The following is a 20,771-nucleotide window of genomic DNA, read 5'->3' on the forward strand; positions in this document are numbered from 1 at the left end:
ACTTTTCTACCCCATTTCTTCTACAGCAGCCTTTAAAGATTTCAAGATGCTTTCACGTTTATATATAGTGTTTTGCCTACAGCATAAACAATTAATTGGACACCACTAGATTTATACAGAGGTAAGCAAGGTGGTACGTTGTAGAAGTTGTTGGGACTCCCAACTACCATCAGCCCCAGCCATGCCACCCTTTTGTTTCACAAACATGGTTGGTAGAGATAAAATGGTCAGAGAAGAAATCGCTAGATTTTTATTTCATTTGTCCAAATCAGTGTATATCTTAATGCTGAAGTTGGTATTTTCACCCTGTGTCGAGCATTCTGGCCTAGACCACAGGCTGGGGGTTGTGAGCCTGTGACTATTGCAATGTTGTTGGATTGTGATTCCTTGTGCTGGCCAGAGCAGATGAGAATTAGTGTCCATTATCTGCCTGGGTACCCCTAACTGCTCTAAATTTACAGGCTCTCACATTCCAGCTGTAGCATCCAGTTATGGCTACCATCTAGAGCTTCCATGTATCAACAATCCATAGGCAAGGTACAGCTGCTCTCACCTGGGTGAGGAAAGAGGAACTAGGGCAGAACATAGTGCTGGTATGTAAGCTGTATCACAGCCTGCCTGAACCTGGGGAGACAACCCATCTGCATGCCTCACTCCCACCAGACTTTGACACCCATTAAACAAGCAGCCCAGGCCCTCATTTCTCATCAATCATGACACAGCCCAAATCAGACTCTTGACATTTAAGCAGACTCCCAGATAATAAGAGAAAAGTCCACTCCAAGGCAAAATCCTGGAGCAACTCAAGAAAGACCACGGCCCAGCTCAAGAAATTTAACTGTCCAAGGCACTGAGTGGCTGAAGTATAAAACCTGGCATTTAGCTGCTTATTGTCTCCGTAGCTTGTTTAAAAAATAGCAACACCAGCCACACATACTTCATTTCTGCAACTCTTCTCAAAAAATGTCACCCACCAAGCCGGGGGGGGGGGGGAGTAGCAACCCAATCTCGTATAACATTTTCTGCTAAGGGCCCACAACACTACTGTCCAGCCTCTCGTTCTTTCAGACTTTATGTGCTAGTTTCAATAAAAGCAATAATTAAAATTTTATTATTCAGATAAAAAACACTGCTAGACCATGATGTATAGTTTTTTTTTTTACATTAGTGGTCCCTCCACCAAGAACCACTGCTTTAGGCTCTGCATTACACTGCCACCCCAATTACTTACCACTGCTGATTAGTCATTTCAGCAGCAGCAGCAGGGAATTCGCAGAGCACTGCAGCCTCTGAACTGGATGAAGGAGTCTCAATCGCTCCTCCTTACTAGAGAAGCTAAAACTCTGGAGAGATCAGAACTGCTGCAACCACCCCAATTCTGTAGAACCGTGAACAAGGGTTACTTGTTAGAAATTGGCCCTCCCCACACAGTCAACCCCAAAGCCCAACATTAGTTAGTTTAAAATTTTATTGGTTTTTTTTTACTTTTTAAATATTTTTACTTAATAAAAAGTCAAGGTTTGTCCATCTGGTCATGTCCTTGTCAAGTTAATGTGGGAAAGTGGCATTTGCTCTAAGAGCCCGAATGGAGTCATAAATAACAGAAAAGAAACCCTGCCCTTCTCCAGGCAAGGGGAAGGGGCCGTTCTCCGTCCCGCTGGCTGACAGCGCCCCATGTGGGCTTCACTAAACCAACGGAAAGGAAGGTGCTTGGCGAGGGGGGGCTGGACCGGGCCAGACTGCGCCCCTCCAGGGGCCTCTGCCATGGGCATGAGGGCTGGCCCAGGCTTGGGGCCAGCAACAGAGCCAAGGCTGGCTAGGGTCTCAGGTCACAGGGAGAAGCGTGGACATCAGTTCCCAGGGGGGTGGAATGGAAGCTGCTGGGAGGGATGAGATTGAACTGGAAAGAAAAGAAAGAGGTAGTGAGGATCACAAAGATACAAAGTCCAGAACTATCAATCCTCAACCCCACCCCTATCGCAAAAGACACAACCTATAAAACCCTTGAAATCATCCATATCTCCCTAAGCTCTTCCATACCCAGGAAGTCAGTATAGACGACAGCCTGTTCCATTCAGTTCCCTCCCTCCTTTCCTCAGCTTCCTAGTTTGACATACCTTGGTGGTGCCCTATATAAGTGTAGTGGGAGGGTGTGGAGGCTGAGAGGGTGGGCACACCACTCTGGGGCACACCTCCCTGTGGAGGCCCACCGTGGGTCTGCGAGGGGTGCAGCAGCATGACCTGTGGAGCTCCAGGATGAGGTGGTGGGGCAGCTGCAATTCCAGTCTGGACATGAGCCTGTGGAGAAAGAAGCGATTTCAAACCATACCCCAGTACCTTAATAAGCAGTGGATAACGTCACACTTTACCAACAAAATTAGCAGAGAAGGCCAAATCCGTAAAGTGCAAGATCATATCTATTTGGCGACTCATTTTAACTGATATAGCTGAAGTATTATTGGTATACCTCTGTCTCAAGAGACAATGGAGTGTGTTTCTGGGAGGTATCCAACTGTCTTTGGGACTCCACTGCGGATTTGTGTAGGCCTAGAGTTTACTCCTGAGCCTTTTCTTCTTACAATAATATCCCACAAGGCAGCAGTGATTTTCCTTCTCCTAGGTGGCGACCTTCCCAGGTTGGTGGGCCATATCTGTCTCTCATTTCCCTCTACAGAACATGCAGAAACTGCCTTCTTGACCATCGAACCCACTATTGGTCTCATCCACTAAATATGCCAGAGCCTGTCTTTTCATGAAGGGGAAGTCCCTAACTCAACAAGAGTTTGAGGCTCATCGGCTACCTTCAACCAAAGAAGCTGTTCCCACGGTATAGCCACTGTTGCATGCTGACAGCTTCTAGAAGCCACAGGTGAGAACTGAGTGGAGGATGGCGACCAAAGTTGGACAAACTACCCCAGAAGGTGCACAACATGCCCCCCCACCAGAGGCACCACCTGTCCCCACTAACACTCCATACACTCTCAGGTATTATATAGTGTTCATCAACACTTTTTCTAAAAAAGAGGCACAGGAACTCCATTTAGTGGCTGTTTTATGTCTGATATAAATCCTTAAGTTGTGATTCTGCATCAGATGAGTAAGAACAAGTGTGGTAGTTTCATATGACATAGCCACACTAGATCTTGTGCTGCATTCTGGATGGAAGCTAGAAACATGTAGAGATGTGTAGTGGTTATTAGGTTTCAAAGATAAGGTGGCACATTTATGTCCCTTGTGTAAGTTGCAGTGGTGTTCAGAGAGCAAGCTTGTTTCATGGAGTGGTCTAGCCCTCAGGCTGATGGAAGTTTGGGAGTCCCTGACACAATCAAGGCTAGACTCACCCTTCCTCACAATCAAGGCTAGACTCACACTCACCTGGGTGACGTGGGCCATGTTGGCGTAGCTGTGCTGCAGCTGCTGGTGGGCATGGATGGCGTAGACTGCTTGCTGGGGGAAACTGCTCTGTGGAGACTGAGCACTGGGCCCTGGCGTTATAGAGGGTGGCGTAGCTGTCAGTGTGGCCGTGTGGTACAGGTTCTGCTGCTGCTGGGCACTGGCCAAATGAGGTGGCTGTCCAGCCTGGTGCTATGGCAAGAGAATACAAAAGCCACAGTTCAAGTATCAGGGGTAATGCATCACACCTACCTTCAAGATATTTTCTTCTCCCCTCTTTGCTACTGCTGTAGAGAAATGTTATGCATTCTATGGAGACAGGGAGTGCCTAAGAATATGTGTGGAACAGTGGATGCTGGGTGGCTCTCCGCTTTCCTGAAGTATATCTGCCCTTGCTATTCTATTTTCTCTTCCCACAATAAAACCTTGAGCATGTGATGAAAGATTCTACATTTGCTAATTTTTTTCTTAACCGATTCGCCGCTTAAGACAAGGCCAGATAAGTCAATATTCCAAACACTAAAAGCAGGCTCTCTGGTAAAAGTCAATTTAACTAATTCCCCCTCCTCTAAAACTTACTAATTCTGATTAAATGGAGGGGTGTAAGAAAGAAAGATAGCCAAGGCTGTTTGGCAAAGTCTCAAGACAGTTTGGGTCCCCGCCATGCTGTTTATCTGTTAGTAGCTGTTCATCCTCAAGTTGCTGAATACTATGCCTAAAACATGGGGGTGCTTTTACAAAAACCACACTGTGCTAGAAGACTTGGGCCCCTCAACTGTATAAATTAGCAAGTAAAGATGTGATAGTCTATTCCTGGGACTCCACACACACAGCAGCTCTAAGACTTCAGCTGAGACACGAAATGGTGACAACTTCACTCCTAATGTAGGACTACCCCTTTCTGAGCTAGCCTAGAATTTCCAGACTGGAACTTGAAGGGTCACCCCAGCACTAATCTCTAACACAAAATCAAACTGTGCAAGTCGCAAGAGCAAACAAGCATCAAGTGCCTCCCACACTAGTACCTGCACAGGGCTGGGGGCGGCATGTTGCGCTTGCTGTTGGTTGCCCGTGGGTGTGGTAGCTGGTTGAGGCTGATGCGGATGCAGCTGTGTGGCATGGTGGGGATACGACTGATGCACTGTGGCTGGGGAGAGAAGCAGCAAGCAGTGGTCAACAATGCAAGGGGGGAGGGAGGAAGAGAAGCTCAGAACAGACATGTCTTCAGGCTCTGTACAAACTCACCATAAAGAGCCTGGGGCGTAGGTTGCTCTGCCTGGGGATACTGGGGAGTAGACGATGAAACAATGGCCTGGGGATGGTTGCCAGAAGTCATCATACGTGGGTTGCTCTGCAGCATGGGGGCAAATACAGGCTGGAGAGAAGAACATGAATTAGATAGTGTGGGGCACAAAGGTCAGCGCAGTTAGCTTCTCTACTGAAGTACACATTATACCCACCTGCGAGGGGTAGTGTGCCATGGGCTGCATCATAGTTGGCTGTCCTGTGAACTGCTGGGGGTTGTAGGAGATATATGAGGAATACGGAGTGGCAGCCATCAGAGGGGGCCCTGCGGCTGCCGCTGCCTGCATAATGGGAGGGGCTGAGGTGGGCTGATGCTGGTCTGAACGCTGCGGGGGCAGAGAGCCTGTGCAGAAAGAAAATTCATGTAGGGAAGCCAGTTCAAATCTGCACAACCCACCAAACTGCACAGCAGGTATACATTCCAGCCAACATTCACCATGGCTCCTTAATCAGTCTTTAACCCTCTTACCTTTAGCTCCTCTATATTTGCTCTGCTGTCCAGGCACAGAGTTAGAAACAGGGTAAGGGTACATCTGGGGTGCCTGCAAAAGACACGGGACATGCCAATTAATTCTAACACTAGCCTCCGCAATAATTTCAAAACGAACCAATGATTATGCAGCTCACCCTTCTATCCAAAGGCAGGACCATCCACACATCATTCCACCCCCTTCTCACCTGCACAGCTGGGCCCATATGGATCTGTGGGATGTAAGAGATGTATTGTGGGCTGTACATGCCACTTTGCCCTGTAATCACTGGGATGGAGGGTGTAGAGTGGGTGCGTGGTCCTGGCGATGTGGGTGTGCTCGTTGACTTGTTCTGTACAGATAGGAGGAAGTAATCAGAAATTAAATAAGCACCTATGAACACAGAGAAACTAACAGAATGTAGAGTGAGGGTGTGAAGACTTCAGAAACAAGTCATTTTTGAGGGGGTAAAGAACTCATCTAAGATCATCTAACCAGAGCCTAGTGCGGAAGCCATGCACTCGGAATTCTGAACCTAGAAGTTGGTTTTGTGGTCCAGAAGTGAATGGAGCTTCCATGCAGTTCTTCCATACAAGAAACTCCAACTCCAATTACTCCAAGTTCTCTTTCATTTAACAGCTATAATGGAGGGATCATTTTGCTGTTGCTGTTGCTGCTGCTGCTATTGTTAAACAACTGGGAGTAAAAAAGCCTTACCCATCTACTGACAATCATCTCCTGGTAGCTGCTGGAGCCTATAGGATATTGAGCTAAGCTGACACAGTATGACCATTTCTACTGCAGCACACAGATACACACCCTCCCCCCTCCCATGCAAGCACACAAACCAGAGCTAGTTTCCCAGATTACACACCACAGACAGGAGAGTCTTTGAAGGATTGAACTCCTTTGCATTTGGGTTCAGGGTAGACTTCTTCACCTGCCTGGAGAAAAGTACAACAGAAATTACAAAGTAGTCCACAAGAAATGTAGAGCAAAAACTCATCTGCTGTGGTTACCACCACTAACTCACTCTGAGACAGGGCCATCCTCCTTGTCATCTGCGTCACCTTTGCCTAGAGGACTAGCAGTCTGGGTCTGGCGCTCCATGCCTTCACAGGGCCCTTTTTCCTCCTTGTTGTTGCTTTCAGACAGCTCTAAGTTGGGCTTGGGGGATTCATCAGGTACCTCACATGTGCCCCCTGCTCCAACCAATGCCTCCGGGGGCTTGTCCTTCACCTTTCCTTCAAGAGGCTCCTTGGTCCGGAAATCCAGTGTGGCCTCTGGGGAGGGGCTGGGCTGCAGCTTGGAGAAAGTAGACATGGAGTAAGCAACGGTGCCAGAAACACATGAATGCTCTGCCCTACAAAGTACACTGACGGGAGAAAAGGAGAACATTCTCACCTTAAACTGGGCCCCAAATTTCCGTAGCTCCTCTAGTTGATTTCTCTTTTGCTCATTTTGGAGACCTAAAGCAGGGTAAGTGACAAAACAATTACGTAACAAAGGATTTAGAACTCCAATCCCAAAACCTTGAAAAGTATTTGTGGAATTAGCCACTGTTCAGGAACTGCTGCAAGAATGCCAGATATTTTCTTACTAATATTTGTAGGTTTTTTTATATTAAAAGTAGAATATATACATCACCGGCAGAATCCACTCAACAGAACCCAAGGTTTCAAAAGAGAAGTGAGCAGAGAACTCAAAAAGTTCAGAAGACACAAACCTTTGCTTGCCTGTTTGACCAGATCTGAGGGGCCCATAACCTCCAAGGTCCTGCTGGGTTCTTTGGTGGCAGAGTTAGGCACCTCTTTAACTAGGAATGGAACAGAGAATCCAGAAGTAAGCCTTAAAGTGAGAAGTGTCTTCTATGTAAGAATCTTCAGCATCTACTCCTGCTCATTTTCTTAAGGTGGAGCCTGGCTTCATCTTTTGTCTTAAGCTCTTTCAGTTGATCAAATTCTCGAGAGATTTGATAAACTATCTAATTCATTAGGAGAAAAGATGCCTAGGTCCATTCTGTGCTAGGAATGGACCAGACTAGCTTCACCTCCAGTGTGATTCCTTACCCTCAACAGCAGCTACAGGGACAGATACTGGAACCTTGGGTGAAGGCGGGGTTGGGGAAGCACTAGACTCCATAGTAGGCCTCAATTCAGAGGGCGATGCAGGAGCGGCAGGAACTGTTGATCCCACTGGGGGATCCTGGGAAGAGACTGGCACAGTTGAGGCAGACTTAGGAGAACGTGGAGCATAGAGGCGACCCACTGTGTAAGAAAAGCAAAGTTATTAGATGCCAGCAACATCACACCCAGCACAGGTGTTTACTGAGGGTCATGGGGAAATCCTACTTTAATTCCACTGCCCGCTCTACCTGAAGAAGTTGCAGGTGAGACTTCCATGGGTCGACTGGAAGGGGAAGACATGCTCTTAGCTCCTCGGATGGGTCGCTGAGACTTTGGAGACATTCTGGATGGACCTAGAAGAAGGGAACCACAGAAGCAGATGAAGAGGCCATGCAGGCACACCAAGTGGTCCTTTGCTATCTTCAGTTTTCTACTGCTGGAAAGTGGGAGAAATTCCAGTATTTATCGCAACCTAACACCATCATGGTTGTCTCAAAGGGAAAGTCATGCCCCAAAATTAAAAGAACACAATATAACCCCCCCCCCGAAAACCAACATAGGAGGAAATTTCACAGCCACCTGTGGGAGCTTAATCAACTGATTCAACAGACATTTAAATCCTCTAGAAGTAACTGCACCAATCTATTCAAATTTCCACATTCTAAGCTTGGGAAAGTAAGCCTCACCTCCATTGATGCCTCGCTGCTCTGGAATGGAGCCAGTGTTGCCTTCTGAGTGGTGTGCACTTCCACGGGGTGGTAAAGACCCCATACCTGGCCTCCCACCCCGAGAACTGCTGCAGCGTACACCTCCTCTTGAGCCTTCTCTGACACGCTGGGGAAGGGGGATGTACTTGCCCTCTCTACAATGAAAGAAAATATTGTGATAGCATAATTCCTGGTGCCTTGCTAGGAGTGAAAGCAAGAAGGGAAAATGGAGAAGATGCCTTCAAGGCAAGTAGACTGGGAGCCCCCACGTGTATGAGATGAGTAAGTTCTCATGTACCAACCTTTAAAAGTGGATGTCAACATTGTTCTTTCCTCCCAAGAGATGCAGTGGAAACCCAACTTGCCTTATGTCAATTAAGGGATTTTGCTGCTGGGTCAAAACCAGCCTATAATTCTCACACTTCTCACCTGGATGCCAGACTGGGGCTGTCCCTTCCCGACACTTGTCTTTGCACAGAGCTGTGCTTCTCCTCTTCTGTGCGTCCATCATCATTTTCCATAGCAATGCGCAGTCGGTACTGCGGGCTCGATTCAATCTCCCGAGCCAGCTGGGCAGCCCTTGCTTCTCGCTGCCGGAATTCCTCTGAGTTATCCTTTTCAAGAGGGACACTGCCATGCACACATGGTACAGTGAAGAAGAATAAGCAAGGAATCAAAACAAACACGCTCTACCAATCGCACATAGACACAAGCCTCTTGTCCTCAAAGGAACAGAACCACCCAACACTTTCCCCAAGCTCCACTTTGGAGAAACATATTCCAGCAGTTCAAGTCCTTTGTCTGGCCTATGAAGGGATTGAGTGCTTCAGATGCTACTGTAACCAAACTTTCATCAACATCGATTTCCCACACAAACATGCACATGGAAATTGATTCTAACTGAAGAAGAAAAAAGAAAGCTTTCTTTAATATAGTATATGAACAGTGAATGTCAAGGGCTAAAAATGAAAACGTAGCAGCATAAGCAAGAAAGATTTGAACATTTAAGAATTTTAGAGGTAGGGTAGCAAAGTTCCAAGCAACACATTACATTTTTAGAACACACTAGCAGACTGTGGATTCTAAGCAATAAATACAGTAAATTCCAGCTCGCTCCATCACTCCAGGGTGGGTTAACAACATTTGCCACATTTAAGCTTGAGATCAACTCCTGAGAGTTTAACCCTGCCTAGCAAAATAAAACAAAAAACCCAACCTCATTAATCCTTCATTGCTTTTGACTGATGCTCAGGTTTCTTGGTTTCTCCAGAAAGCCACCAATAACTATTGATGAGTTAGGTGTAGGGGTGTGGGCGTGAATGAGAAAGACACACACAGGTCTGGTAGCCAAGACCATTTCAGGGTTCAAAAAGGTCAGCACTCAGTCCACTGCTCTTCTGCCTGTTACTTTTCACTAGTTGGTCAATGACTTGTAGGGGCTGACAATAATTGCTCGCTCTCGAGGCCAAATAGACAACTGACTAACCCGGGACCTCCCCTGCACTGGATCTCCACTCTTTAGTCTAGGGCCTCCAGAATGATTTATCTTAAATCGCCGTATCATCTACATCATGCCCTGCAGGGGTAGCCTTTGTGCACCCTGTAGATGTTGCTTGACTCTGGCTCCTATCAGCCTCAGGCAGCATGACTAATAGTTAGGAATGCTAGAAGCTGTACTCCAGCATCTGGAGGATACACTGACAACCCTGATATATTGCTTCAAATCCTTCCTCCCCTGTACCCCTCAGTACAGAAATGACTGAAAAGTGTTAACTCACGTATAAGAGGAGAGGCTGCTATCATAGGTGGTTTTTATACCATAATTTTCTTCGTTGAACTTGAACATCTCATTTGGGTCCCAGCCATTAGACTAAAATGAAAGACAAAGCAATCATTTAAACAGTGAGGTACCTTTGTCAAAAGAACAGCTTAGCAAGGCATCAGACCCACAGCACCAGCCCCAAGCATTCGTCTTTTGCTGTTTCACCCAGATCAGAACACTTGCCATGTCAGAATCCAAGTCATAATCATCACTGTTGCTGTCTCCTCCTTCCCAGCGCTGTAGCACCTTCTCTTTATGCTCCCCATTCACCTTGGAATTCATGGCGATGGCAGAATCTGTGAACTTATCTAGGACACAGAGCAGAGGGAACGGTCAGAATGGAAAAGATCCAAGCTCTCCCACCCCCTGCCAAGTCCAGGGCACACATCAGACCTCAACCCTGCTGTCTTGAGGCTATATTACCTTTGGTGGCATAGTTGAAGTCAACATTGTGGAAGTGAACCAACATGACATCGGCAGGTTTGAAAACCATGGTGTCCACAATATCCTCTCTCCTGGGCCCTACGGCCTGGTCAGGTACCATCCTGTGCACAGCATCCACAGCAAGCTCGAACTGCAAACACAATCCCTGTTAACATATATTATCACACATCCCTACCCACACAGAGCTAGCTGAAACTGGAAGAATACCCGTATTTCATGACATCAAGTGGCCCACTGAGAACTATCTAATATCAGGCTCCATCCTTACATTCTCAAACAAGCAAGGTGCTAGGCCTTTTTGTGAGGGGTGACACACGCAGGATTTTATCTTATATTCTATTTCTGATCTTTAGATGAGTGAGTCCATACTTATGTAGCCAAAACAGTAACACTCAAGCGGCAGGTGTCTGCAGACTTAAAAAGGTAAAGGTACCCCTGCCCGTACGGGCCAGTCTTGCCAGACTCTAGGGTTGTGCGCTCATCTCACTCTATAGGCCGGGAGCCAGCGCTGTCCGCAGACACTTCCGGGTCACGTGGCCAGCGTGACAAGCTGCATCTGGCAAGCCAGCGCAGCACACGGAACGCCGTTTACCTTCCCGCTGGTAAATGGTCCCTATTTATCTACTTGCACCCGGGGGTGCTTTCGAACTGCTAGGTTGGCAGGCGCTGGGATCGAACGACGGGAGCGCACCCCACCGTGGGGATTCGAACCGCCGACCATGCGATCGGCAAGTCCTAGGCGCTGAGGTTTTACCCACAGCGCCACCCGCAGACTTAGGGGAACCTTAAAGATTCAATAATTTTAAAAGACTTCAGAAAAATTCCTACCGGGGGGGGGGCTGCAAATAGCCCTGTGAGGGCTGCTCAGGAAGCCAGATGGGAAAAAGAAATGAGCTAGCTGGAAAATGAGAAAGGAACAGCACAAGCAGAAAATGGGTAGAGCGTGCTTCTCATGGTCTGCATACGTGATGCCATTTCTTTTACCGATGAATTTTTATACTACTTTTCAGCACAATCACAAGTGATGTACATAAAATACAAAATATGATCAATTAAAACCAATTCTTATAAAAGACTTAAAAATGACTTCATCCATTGTAACTCTAAAAGATTATGAAAGAAATACACCCTCACTTGCTGCCAAAACAAATGTACTGTAGAGAAAAGGCACATCTTGTTTCACACCATGTTTATATTTTCAAATGTCCCCAGGAACAGAAGAGCTGTCCACAAACATCAACAGAAAAATCAATGATTTTAATGCAGCTAGCATCTGGCACCAATGTGTCCACACATGGCACACTCAAAAAAGGTAGCAGCAAAAAGAAAAAAATCCTTCTCTTTCTAGATCAGCTCTTATTTAGTGTGATTTAAAAAAAAACCCAAAACCCTGCTAAAGTAAGTCTCAAAGCAAATAAGCTTCATGATCCATTGACTTGCTTGGAGTGGTTGCAATTTTCCCCCAAAATAAAAGAATGTAAGAAAAGTCTGCTGGATCTAGGTCACTTGCCCATCTAACCGAGCATCCTGTGGCCAACCAGATGCCTCTCAGAAGGCCACAACCTAGACACCAGCACAACACTCTGTCCACCTGCCATTCCCAGCAACTGGTATTGAGAGACATGATGCTTCAGCAATGGAGGTAGTACATAGCCTTATCCTCCACGAATCTGTCTAATCATGCTTTAAGGCCTCTCAAGTTAGATGGGTGCCCATGAGATCTTGTGTTAGGAGAGTGGGAGAAAAACTTTTCCCTATCCACTTTCTCTGTCCCATGCATAATTTTGTGAACTTCTCTCACATCACTGCTTACTCGCCTTTTCTCTAAACTAAAACTCCCTAACTCTGTAACCTTGCCTCATAGCTGCTCCATCCCCTTACCATTTTCTGAACCTGTCCCAACTCTACAAGACCCTTTTAGAGGTGAGGCAACCAGAATGATACACAGTATCGCAAATGCAGAAAAATGTGGCCAAAAGTGAAGAAAGTGTCATACTATTGCTAGTGAAGTAACAACCATGTTACATGTAAGAAAAATTAAAGCAGGGACTTCTTCTTTAATGCTAACTTGCTGAAATGTGCATACCACACATGCATTGAAACCATCGGTGGTGAGGCCCTACTTGTTCTAATACAATGACGGCAGAGAAAAATCCTTTTAATACTCAAACCTACTTTCAAACACTCTAGGAAAACCAAACCAAGCACTCACCTTGGAGCTCAAGGTTTTAAAAATCCCCTCAAATGTGTTTCCATTTTTCACCTTCACATCACATGTGGACCCCTGTCAAGAGAAAAAGAAGGCAGAAATAACACTAAGAAAGAGTGAATGACATTTCAAGTTATAAACTGAAGCTCCTCTAACTGAATCCAATCAACAACTTTTTCCAAGAACTATGCCACCGAAAGGAAGAGGAAGAAAATATATCTATTAGCATTCCTTTTTCTTTTCTTTTTTGAGGGGGGGAATGGTACTAGAACCAATAATTTGGACTGTATCACCAATATCGATCATATCAGGGCTAACAGCAATCACCACAACCTGCATGTGGCTTCAGGTAAAAGATCATAGAATTGCAGTGTTGGAAGGGACCCACAAGGGTCATCTAGTCCAACCCTTGCAATTCAGGAATCTTCTGCCCAATGTGGGGCTCAAATCCACGACCCTGAAATTAAGAGACTCATGCTCTTCTCTAGCGTCCTGTTCTTACAGTGACCATGTCTCATATTCACAAAACCATCTGGAAACAAACCTAAGTAAAACCACTGGGAAAGGAATGAATAGGTAGCACACAATGTGAACAGTAAGGTGCAACAAACAGTAAGTAAGGTGCTTATCCTGCAAGGCTCACCAAACCAAGTGATGGGACTGGGGGAAAATGCCACAAGAATCACCCTTTACTGCAGAACCATCCACCTGAATTGACACTTCAAATCCTACACCCTCCTAGCTTCTCTCTTGGAGACTCACCACAACTGCTGTGAGGAAGTGCAGCATTCGGGAATTGTTATAGACACCCTCAAAAACCTGGTGATAGATAGAGAGGAAAGACAGACAAGGTTTATTAGAAAGTTTATAATGCTATATTGCCCTCTGTCACTTCCAAGTATTAGGTATGCAGCTTCAGGAATGACAAATGGTTAATTTAACAATACTAACCTTAGGGTTAAATAACTATTGAATCACCTGTTTCCTTCATAAGCTCAAGCTAGTTTTAGGGCTTTAAGCCGGGAACTGGAGAATAGTAAGATAATGGTGCCCCACATCCACTTTGGTGAGAGAGCATGAAGTAGAAAAGACCAATTGTATCAGAAATTTCCTGCCAGGTAGGGAGTGCTCAAATACTGCTGTGGGCCCCAGACACAAACCACATGGTTTATTTGGTATCACATTTCAGTTTTTGTGCCTCCCACTGACATAACTGTAGTGTCCCTAGTGAACTTGAAAACTCAGAAAAGAGCAGAGATCTTCCACTAGTAACCAATTATGAGTTGGCCTCCTTTGCATGTAGATGCAAAATAATAGTGCTCTAAAACACTACAAAAAACCCAGCCTGAAATATGCCAACTGACCTCAAAATCTCACTACATGAAATTGTTCTTATCTGTGAAAGTTTAAGATTCTTAGAAAAAGGTATCATGCAGAAGAAGCTATAACTAATGGAAGAGGGTTTTTTTCTCCTTTTTGGCCATATAGGAAGACTCTCAAATCTTGTTTTTGGGATGCCTTTTTAGTCACAGAAATTTCGGCCTGGAGAAACATTCATTCAGACATCCCAACACCTAATACAGCACAGCTACTTAGGGCTCAGGTGTCATCTAGTAGTTACCCAAATCACATAAATCAGGAATTCCAAAGTACAACAATTGTCTTATGGCCCTGGAAGGCTTAGCTCCTAGTACTTACGGGAGACTGCGGAGGTCCTTTGCCTGTGCTCTGGCCCCTGAAAATGAATCAGGCACAAGGGTAACTCACAGGAAAGTGATGTGAACCCCACCAAATATAAACAGTGTTCAGATCAACAGGCCACCTTTGATGCATCAGATCATTATAAAATTGTTTTATGATACACTAGTAAGAAACCAATATTTTGATAAAGAGAAGGAAATAAGGACTTTCGCATTAGCTAACAAAATCTCTTCAGAAAAACTGGTGGCATGTATATTATAAGAAAAATTACTCTCAGCTGACAAGTAAAAGATTACACACCAATGGGATGGAAGTAAATACTGCCCCATAAATCCTTCCCCTGCCTATATAGTCAGGAAGCCTGACACAATCCTTGTGCGGAAAGGGTTCCCTGCAGCTCTACCTCATACAGCCAAACTTTTTTAGCCCAAATATTTCATGGTAGTTGAAATAATAGCAGCAGTGATAACTATATGGTAAAGAGAATCTGTGCTGCATGATGCCCTGCTCTTGAGATAAGAACCAAAATACGAAAAGCAGGACAACATCCATATAACTTGTTCAGTTTTTAAAAAATGATGTTATGACCAATGGTTTGTGGTTTTCTAGCCCTCATCTTCCTCATACCAAAGGTACTCCTCTGTTTGTTATTACTGCAAATATGGACACTGTCTTGAATAACATGATTGAACATAAAGAAGGAAAAAACCAGCCTGATGACTATCTCAACAAAGCCTTTTTAGTTCACTATTCTGGAACCATTTTTTTTTTTGCCAACGTCCATTACTCATCCATAGAAGTGGTTTACGGTTAATAAAAAAGAAATGACCTAACTAAATAAGGGTGCAAAGTAAGTGCAAACCACCATAGCACACTTAATAAGGAGCCTGTTGCATTGGGATCAAGGGACTTACTCCTGAGTGCACATGGTTTGCATTTGGTACTTCAACAAAATCCCACCCATACCTACTCATAAATTACCGGTAAATCCCACCACATCAACTCCCAACGCCTACAAAAATGCTCCAACTGAAGAGTATGAGGGCCCTCACACCTCATCTTCCCTCTTCCATCCCCACCAGGAAAAATACCTAAAGCATCATCCCTAAGAAACTATTACGATCCCTTTTTTAAAAAACCACACAGGCCAACTGGAATGATGCGCCTCCACATTATTTTAGCAAAGGGTGCACATTGGGCCATGCAACGTCGAATCGGTGGCTCAGGACTTAGGCTTCGCTTATCACGCTCCCCGCGCCGGGCCAAGTCCTCCTTCCAACCCTTGGGAGCGGGAGCGCGCGGAAGGGAGCGGGAGCGCGCGCAGTTCCTTATTTCTCCCCCCCCCCCGTCCCGTCTCTCCCCCCCCCCCACTTCCCCGGATGTAGAGTCGGTTTTCGTTTCTCGGTCAACGTACCTTGTGCCGCTTCCTCCCGGGGGGCCTCCCCCTCCGCTACCGGGGGGCGCCACCGTCGCTGCTCTGGCTCCTCCCGTAGCCCCGGGGCTGAGGCTGCCGTTGGGGCTGGCGGGGGTCGGGTTGGCCTTCCGCGAGGCGGCGGCTGCAGCGGCTACCGCGGTGGCCGGGGGAGGCGGCGTCGGCGTGGTGGGCGGCGGGGGAGCCGAGGCGGGAGAGCCAGGTTGAGGAGAGGGCGGCGGGAGCGGCTGCTTCAACATGGCGGTGGCGCTTGGCGGCGGCGAAAAAGGGCCGGACGCCGCAGGCTCAACCCCCCTGTCAGAGCACGCGCTCGCGCGAGGCCGTTGGGCGAGAAAGGAGGAGGCGGCGGCGGAGAGGAAGCCGAGAGTCAAAGGGCCCCCTCCCTCCACGGCAAGCGCGCACGCGCTTCTCAGGGCGCCGCTTTGGCGCAGCCTGACGAGGGGAAAAGGAAAGGGGAAAAAGATTGGGGCGGGTGAAGAAAAGGGACAAAAACCGGTCCACCGGCTGAGGCGAGGGAGGGAGGGCCTGCGGCCACCTCAGAACTAAGCCGCCTCCGCCGCGCGCTCCTGTTGCTGGCCCGGAAGGGGAAACGGGAAGGCAGGGAGGCCTGCGGTCGCGGAAAGGGGGAGGGGGGGGGAGAAAGAGAGACACACACAAACGACAGCGAGGGAGAGGGGCAGAATAAAAGCCGCCTCCCCGCTCCGCGCGCGCTTCGCGTCGCCTTGTGCGTGTGGCCGGCCTGCCCGCTTGCCCTGCGCGCGCCGCAGCGAACAAAATGGGGCGGAGAGAGGTCCTTCCTCGCTGTGGCCGAAACGAGTCCCTCAGGAGGCGCGCGCTCTTATTGGCTGCCTAGCCCTTTCGCGGTCTCGCGCATCCAACGGGAAGGGGCGGGGGTCGAGGAGGAGGAGGACGAGAGGCGAAGGGAAGAAGTTAAAAGTCCCGAGCGCTCGAGCCAATCGAGAGGCAGCGCTTCGGAGCGTAAAGGCCGCGAGGCAAATCTCCCAGCCTAGGCGGAGGGGGAAGAGCGGGGCTGGGGGGGAAAGGAGGCTGGAAGAAAAGTGAGCGCGCGCAGAGAGAGGAGGAGGCGGGGGGTGGGGAAGTGGTGATGTTGGCGTTGAGGGCCCCGACACGAGCGGTCTCAAACCCCACTCCGCCGGCCGCAGTTTTCTGTTTCGTATCGGGAGCGCACTTGCTTGTGAGGTTTGGGTGGGGGGCAGGGAAGTACGGATCCCGCTGGCCCGCGCGGACGAGAAGGAGTCAATCCGGTTGCTGCACAATGAGTCCCTGGTGGAGGGCGGGGTTTCGCTCTGCGCATGCGCCAGGCGCGCTCCCTCCTGCCGCGCACGTTCGGCGCTGCCGCTCTCGAGAGACCAGCGGCGCGCTCACGCGCTCCCTCCGCTTCACAGTCAATCGGGAAACAGAGCGAGTGGGTGCTTGGGTTCCAGGCGGATCCTTCGAGGGAGGCGGGGAGGCGTCCGTTAATGGTTTAGGGCTCACTGCACATGCGTAAGAGGAAACAAAGACTTGTGCCTGCCTTGCTTCCCAAAGTTCGTTATGCGCATGTGCCGAACGAAGAGAAGCCGTTGCGCATGTTCGCTGCTTACGTACAAGAGCAAAAGGCTCTTCCGCCGCGCGCCCGACGAAACGCATGGGCAATGGGCGGGGCCTCCTGCTGAGACAGAAAGTCCCGGATTCGTTAGAAGACGGGTGACCCCAAATGACCCCCGATCCCTCAATGTCACGTGGGTTCCAGTATGGCCTTGGCCTCCGTGACCTCCTAGGCAGCGTCACCCCCAAGCTGTCAAACGTGGCTTAGAGATGCTTCTTCAGAAACCTTACTCTTTTCTCCTTTTTTCATTATGATTTTAAGCGATTTTTCAATAAACACAGAAACTTTATTATTTTCAGCCGAAAGGAACCAGGGCTGGAGAAAACAACAACAATAGAGAAAATAAATAACAACAATAATAAATATTTTTACCCTGCCTTTTTTCCTGACAGGGACTCAATGCGGCTTACAGATATAGTGACATATGATTAAATATGCACTCCATGGGGCTATAGGATATGGTTCATATCAGAAGTGGACAGCCTTTTTTTTCCCTGGTAGGGGACACATTCCCTCATGGGAAATATGTCTGGGGAAAAGTGTTGTAAACAAAAATTGCCCTTTTCCCTTATGGGGTATCCAAGAGCCCATATAGAGTCCTTACATGGGTTCCCTATCAGTAGGAGAGAATAACAGAGGCCAACCAGAGAATATTGAGAAGCAAAGCAGCTAGTAAGCTTGATCTTTATTGATATGTTGCAACAGGGTGCTCCCCTCACCCGCAGGAGAGGAGGAACCCAGTAAAAATGGCGCACAAGGCCTTATAAAGACTTTTGAAATTGCCACCCTGTAGATCAAGACCACCTCCAGAAACATACATACATCACAGAAGGGGTGTAACCTAAGACCACCCCTCAGATACATCATACCTACATCACAGAAAAGGCAGTCTTAAAACAGAAATTTGAATGTTGTTTTTCTCCTGTCGTTTATCTCCTATCTGGCAGGTTACTTGATTGGATTGCCTGGGTAGCCTGGCCAGTCTTTTGTAATGATAAATACTTAGTTCCTGGGCCATGTCACAGGCTCACACCCTATTCATATCTTAAATGTGCCCTTAAGACAGGATTTGTGAAGAAAGAGACAATGGGGAGGTTTCCCACTTTGACCTTGCAGAGAAAACATTTGCTCAGTTTAGGAATCAAAATGGTTCCAGGTCGGTCTTCCTGTGCTGATCTATGTACGTGCTTGGTTAGTACACTTATGAACATTACCATATATCTAAGACCATAAAATTCCTATCACAAAAGGCACACAGAAGGTTTCTAAAATATGTTGTAAACTGCTCCCAAATAATGTATATGTGATTAGAAGAGCAGGGTATAAGTTTCCAATTCCATTAATAAATACTTGAAGCCTAAACGGTGATGTGTATAAACACAAAAGAGTTATCTCTTTCAACTATACTCAGCTTTTAGGGATAGGGTGAGCAAGCAACAAACAATGTTTTGATATAAAACTGCAAGCAAAGGTAGCTAGTCACTGACTCCATTTGACTCTTATTATCATCTTAGGAACATCATCCTGTTTTCTAACAGCAAACTCATTCTCCTAATGGGGAATCCCTATGTAGACAAAATTCCTGCCAACCTAGCAGTTCGAAAGCACATCAAAGTGCAAATAGATAAATAGGTACCGCTCCAGCGGAAGGTAAACGGCGTTTCCGTGTGCTTCTCTGGTTCGCCAGAAGCAGCTTAATCATGCTGGCCACATGACCCGGAAGCTGTACGCCGGCTCCCTCAGCCAATAAAGCGAGTTGAGCACCGCAACCCTAGAGCTGGCCACGACTGGACCTAATGGTCAGGGGTCCCTTTACCTTTATGTAGACAAAATAGCACCAACCCAAACTGAAGAGCAAATTACCAGCAGGCTTAGTAGAACTCTTAAGTTTCCCATGAATACAACAAATCTTTTTTGTCGTGTGTGGGGGAAGTAAGAGAGAAAATCCCCCCCAATACCCTAACAAGGATTTAATATGCTCAGTGGCATAGAATGATGGCTGACTGGGAGGAATGGAGTCTTCTGGAGAAGTACAAGTTTGGAACCTGTAATAGGTGCACTCCACACAACGTTTTGTTGCAGGTCCTATTTGTATATACAATACTAATAGCTTATTCTCTTGAGTGTCAATCCTAGCGTCGCTGAAATGGCACTATCCACACAGAAGAGAGATTTATGAGCAGGCTTGGGGTGGGGCACACAACCCAAGGGCTTGGGAAAATGCAAGCAAAACACTAGAAGTGGGAAATCCCAAAATTGCTCTATGCTCATTTGCAAGAGAAATGGGGTATTTTTGGGGTGGTGCTGAGGAGACAATAGATGACAAAAGCTTTAACCTTATTGAAAGACTACCACATGTGGAAAAAGGTACCTTCTTTCTCTTTACATTTCCAATACTTATTCAATTTTGATTTATACATTTTTGCCAATCTACTAGGTGTTAGGTACCATATACCGGTATATACCATTTTCATATAATTTTCTCTTAAACCATAACATGCTGTAAATTTTATATCCGTATTCAATAATCGTTCCCATGCTTCCATTTCTATGTTATGACCAATATCTATTGCCCAATGTATCATTCATTTGACTTGTTTGTCCTTTGTCTCCCATTCCAATAACATCTTATACATTTTAGACATCACTTTAACATTACAGTTTAACAGATCTCTCTTTAATTGTGATAGTTGTTCCCCAACCCCCCGCTTCATATCCTTTTTAAATACTTCATTCAAATGATGATATTGTAACCTTATTGTTAATATCCCTGATAAATCCTTAAACTCTTAATTTAAATTCTCTACCCCCCTCACTTATCAGATTTCTATAAGTTGCCCATCTTTCCATCATATTTCCCTTTTTCACCGCTATGGCTTCCAAAGGTGAAAGCCAAAGTGATGTTTTAGTTTCCAATAAGTTTTTATATTTATCCTACGTTCTATACAATTTTTTCCTAATTATATGGTTTGTGAAACCTTTATGTACTTTTGCCTTTTCATACCACAAATAAGCATGTATAAGGCTACTAGCAGCAATGCCCAAAGTATCCCTCAACACACCAGTTCTCACCCCCTGCGAGAATGGGCAAGATTTGGAAACAATAGTAGTTGTAGTTAGGGATGGGAGAGAAATTTGGTTTGGTATGCATTTTAATATGAACGTGCCCAATTCCCAAAACAAATCGAAATGTGGCTATCCCTTGAAATTCACCCTTCTTCAAATTTTACAATGAAATGTATTAAGGGAAAGTGTGCATGTCGATTCATTTTTCACCCTATAGGACGCACCGGCCCATAGGACGCACCTAGATTTGGGGGGGGGAAATAAAGGAAAAAAATTTAATCCCGCCCCAGGCGCGGGGCTGGGGCGGGGGAAGCTCGGGCTTCCCCCACGCCAGCCCCCAGAAAAGGACCCAGAGCGATGCTGAAGCTGCGTGCGGGGCTGGTGACGGGGCTCTCCTGAAGCCTGGAGAGCAAGAGGGGTCGGTGTGCACCGACCCCTCTCGCTCTCCAGGCTTCAGCGAAAGCCTGCATTCGCCCCATAGGACGCA

General features: G+C 46.8%; 1 protein-coding gene across 4 annotated transcripts; it reads right to left on the minus strand.

Moving 5' to 3' along the window:
- Nucleotides 1–1,450: 1,450 nt before the first annotated feature.
- Nucleotides 1,451–20,478, minus strand: ATXN2L (ataxin 2 like). 4 transcript variants are annotated; one of them, XM_083471795.1, is made up of 23 exons: nt 15,592–20,478; nt 14,175–14,211; nt 13,239–13,295; nt 12,480–12,551; nt 10,247–10,397; nt 10,007–10,131; nt 9,780–9,871; nt 8,431–8,631; nt 7,981–8,156; nt 7,543–7,647; nt 7,238–7,435; nt 6,895–6,984; nt 6,573–6,637; nt 6,202–6,467; nt 6,043–6,112; nt 5,377–5,520; nt 5,168–5,240; nt 4,854–5,041; nt 4,639–4,768; nt 4,419–4,540; nt 3,376–3,585; nt 2,118–2,298; nt 1,451–1,900 (listed from the first exon to the last, which is right to left on the minus strand). In XM_083471795.1, exons 1-23 carry the CDS (start codon nt 15,846–15,848, stop codon nt 1,851–1,853), a joined length of 3,060 nt encoding a protein of 1,019 aa, XP_083327921.1. In that variant the 5' UTR covers nt 15,849–20,478; the 3' UTR covers nt 1,451–1,850. The 4 variants fall into 4 exon arrangements, with proteins under 4 accessions (XP_083327921.1, XP_083327919.1, XP_083327920.1 ...); XM_083471793.1 differs by having other exon boundaries at nt 5,326–5,520; XM_083471794.1 differs by having other exon boundaries at nt 6,202–6,473.
- Between the last annotated feature and the right edge of the window lie 293 nt (nt 20,479–20,771).

The sequence above is a fragment of the Podarcis liolepis genome (assembly GCF_965112155.1).
Source record: "Podarcis liolepis genome assembly, chromosome: 13".
NCBI classification, from domain to species: Eukaryota; Metazoa; Chordata; class Lepidosauria; order Squamata; family Lacertidae; genus Podarcis; species Podarcis liolepis.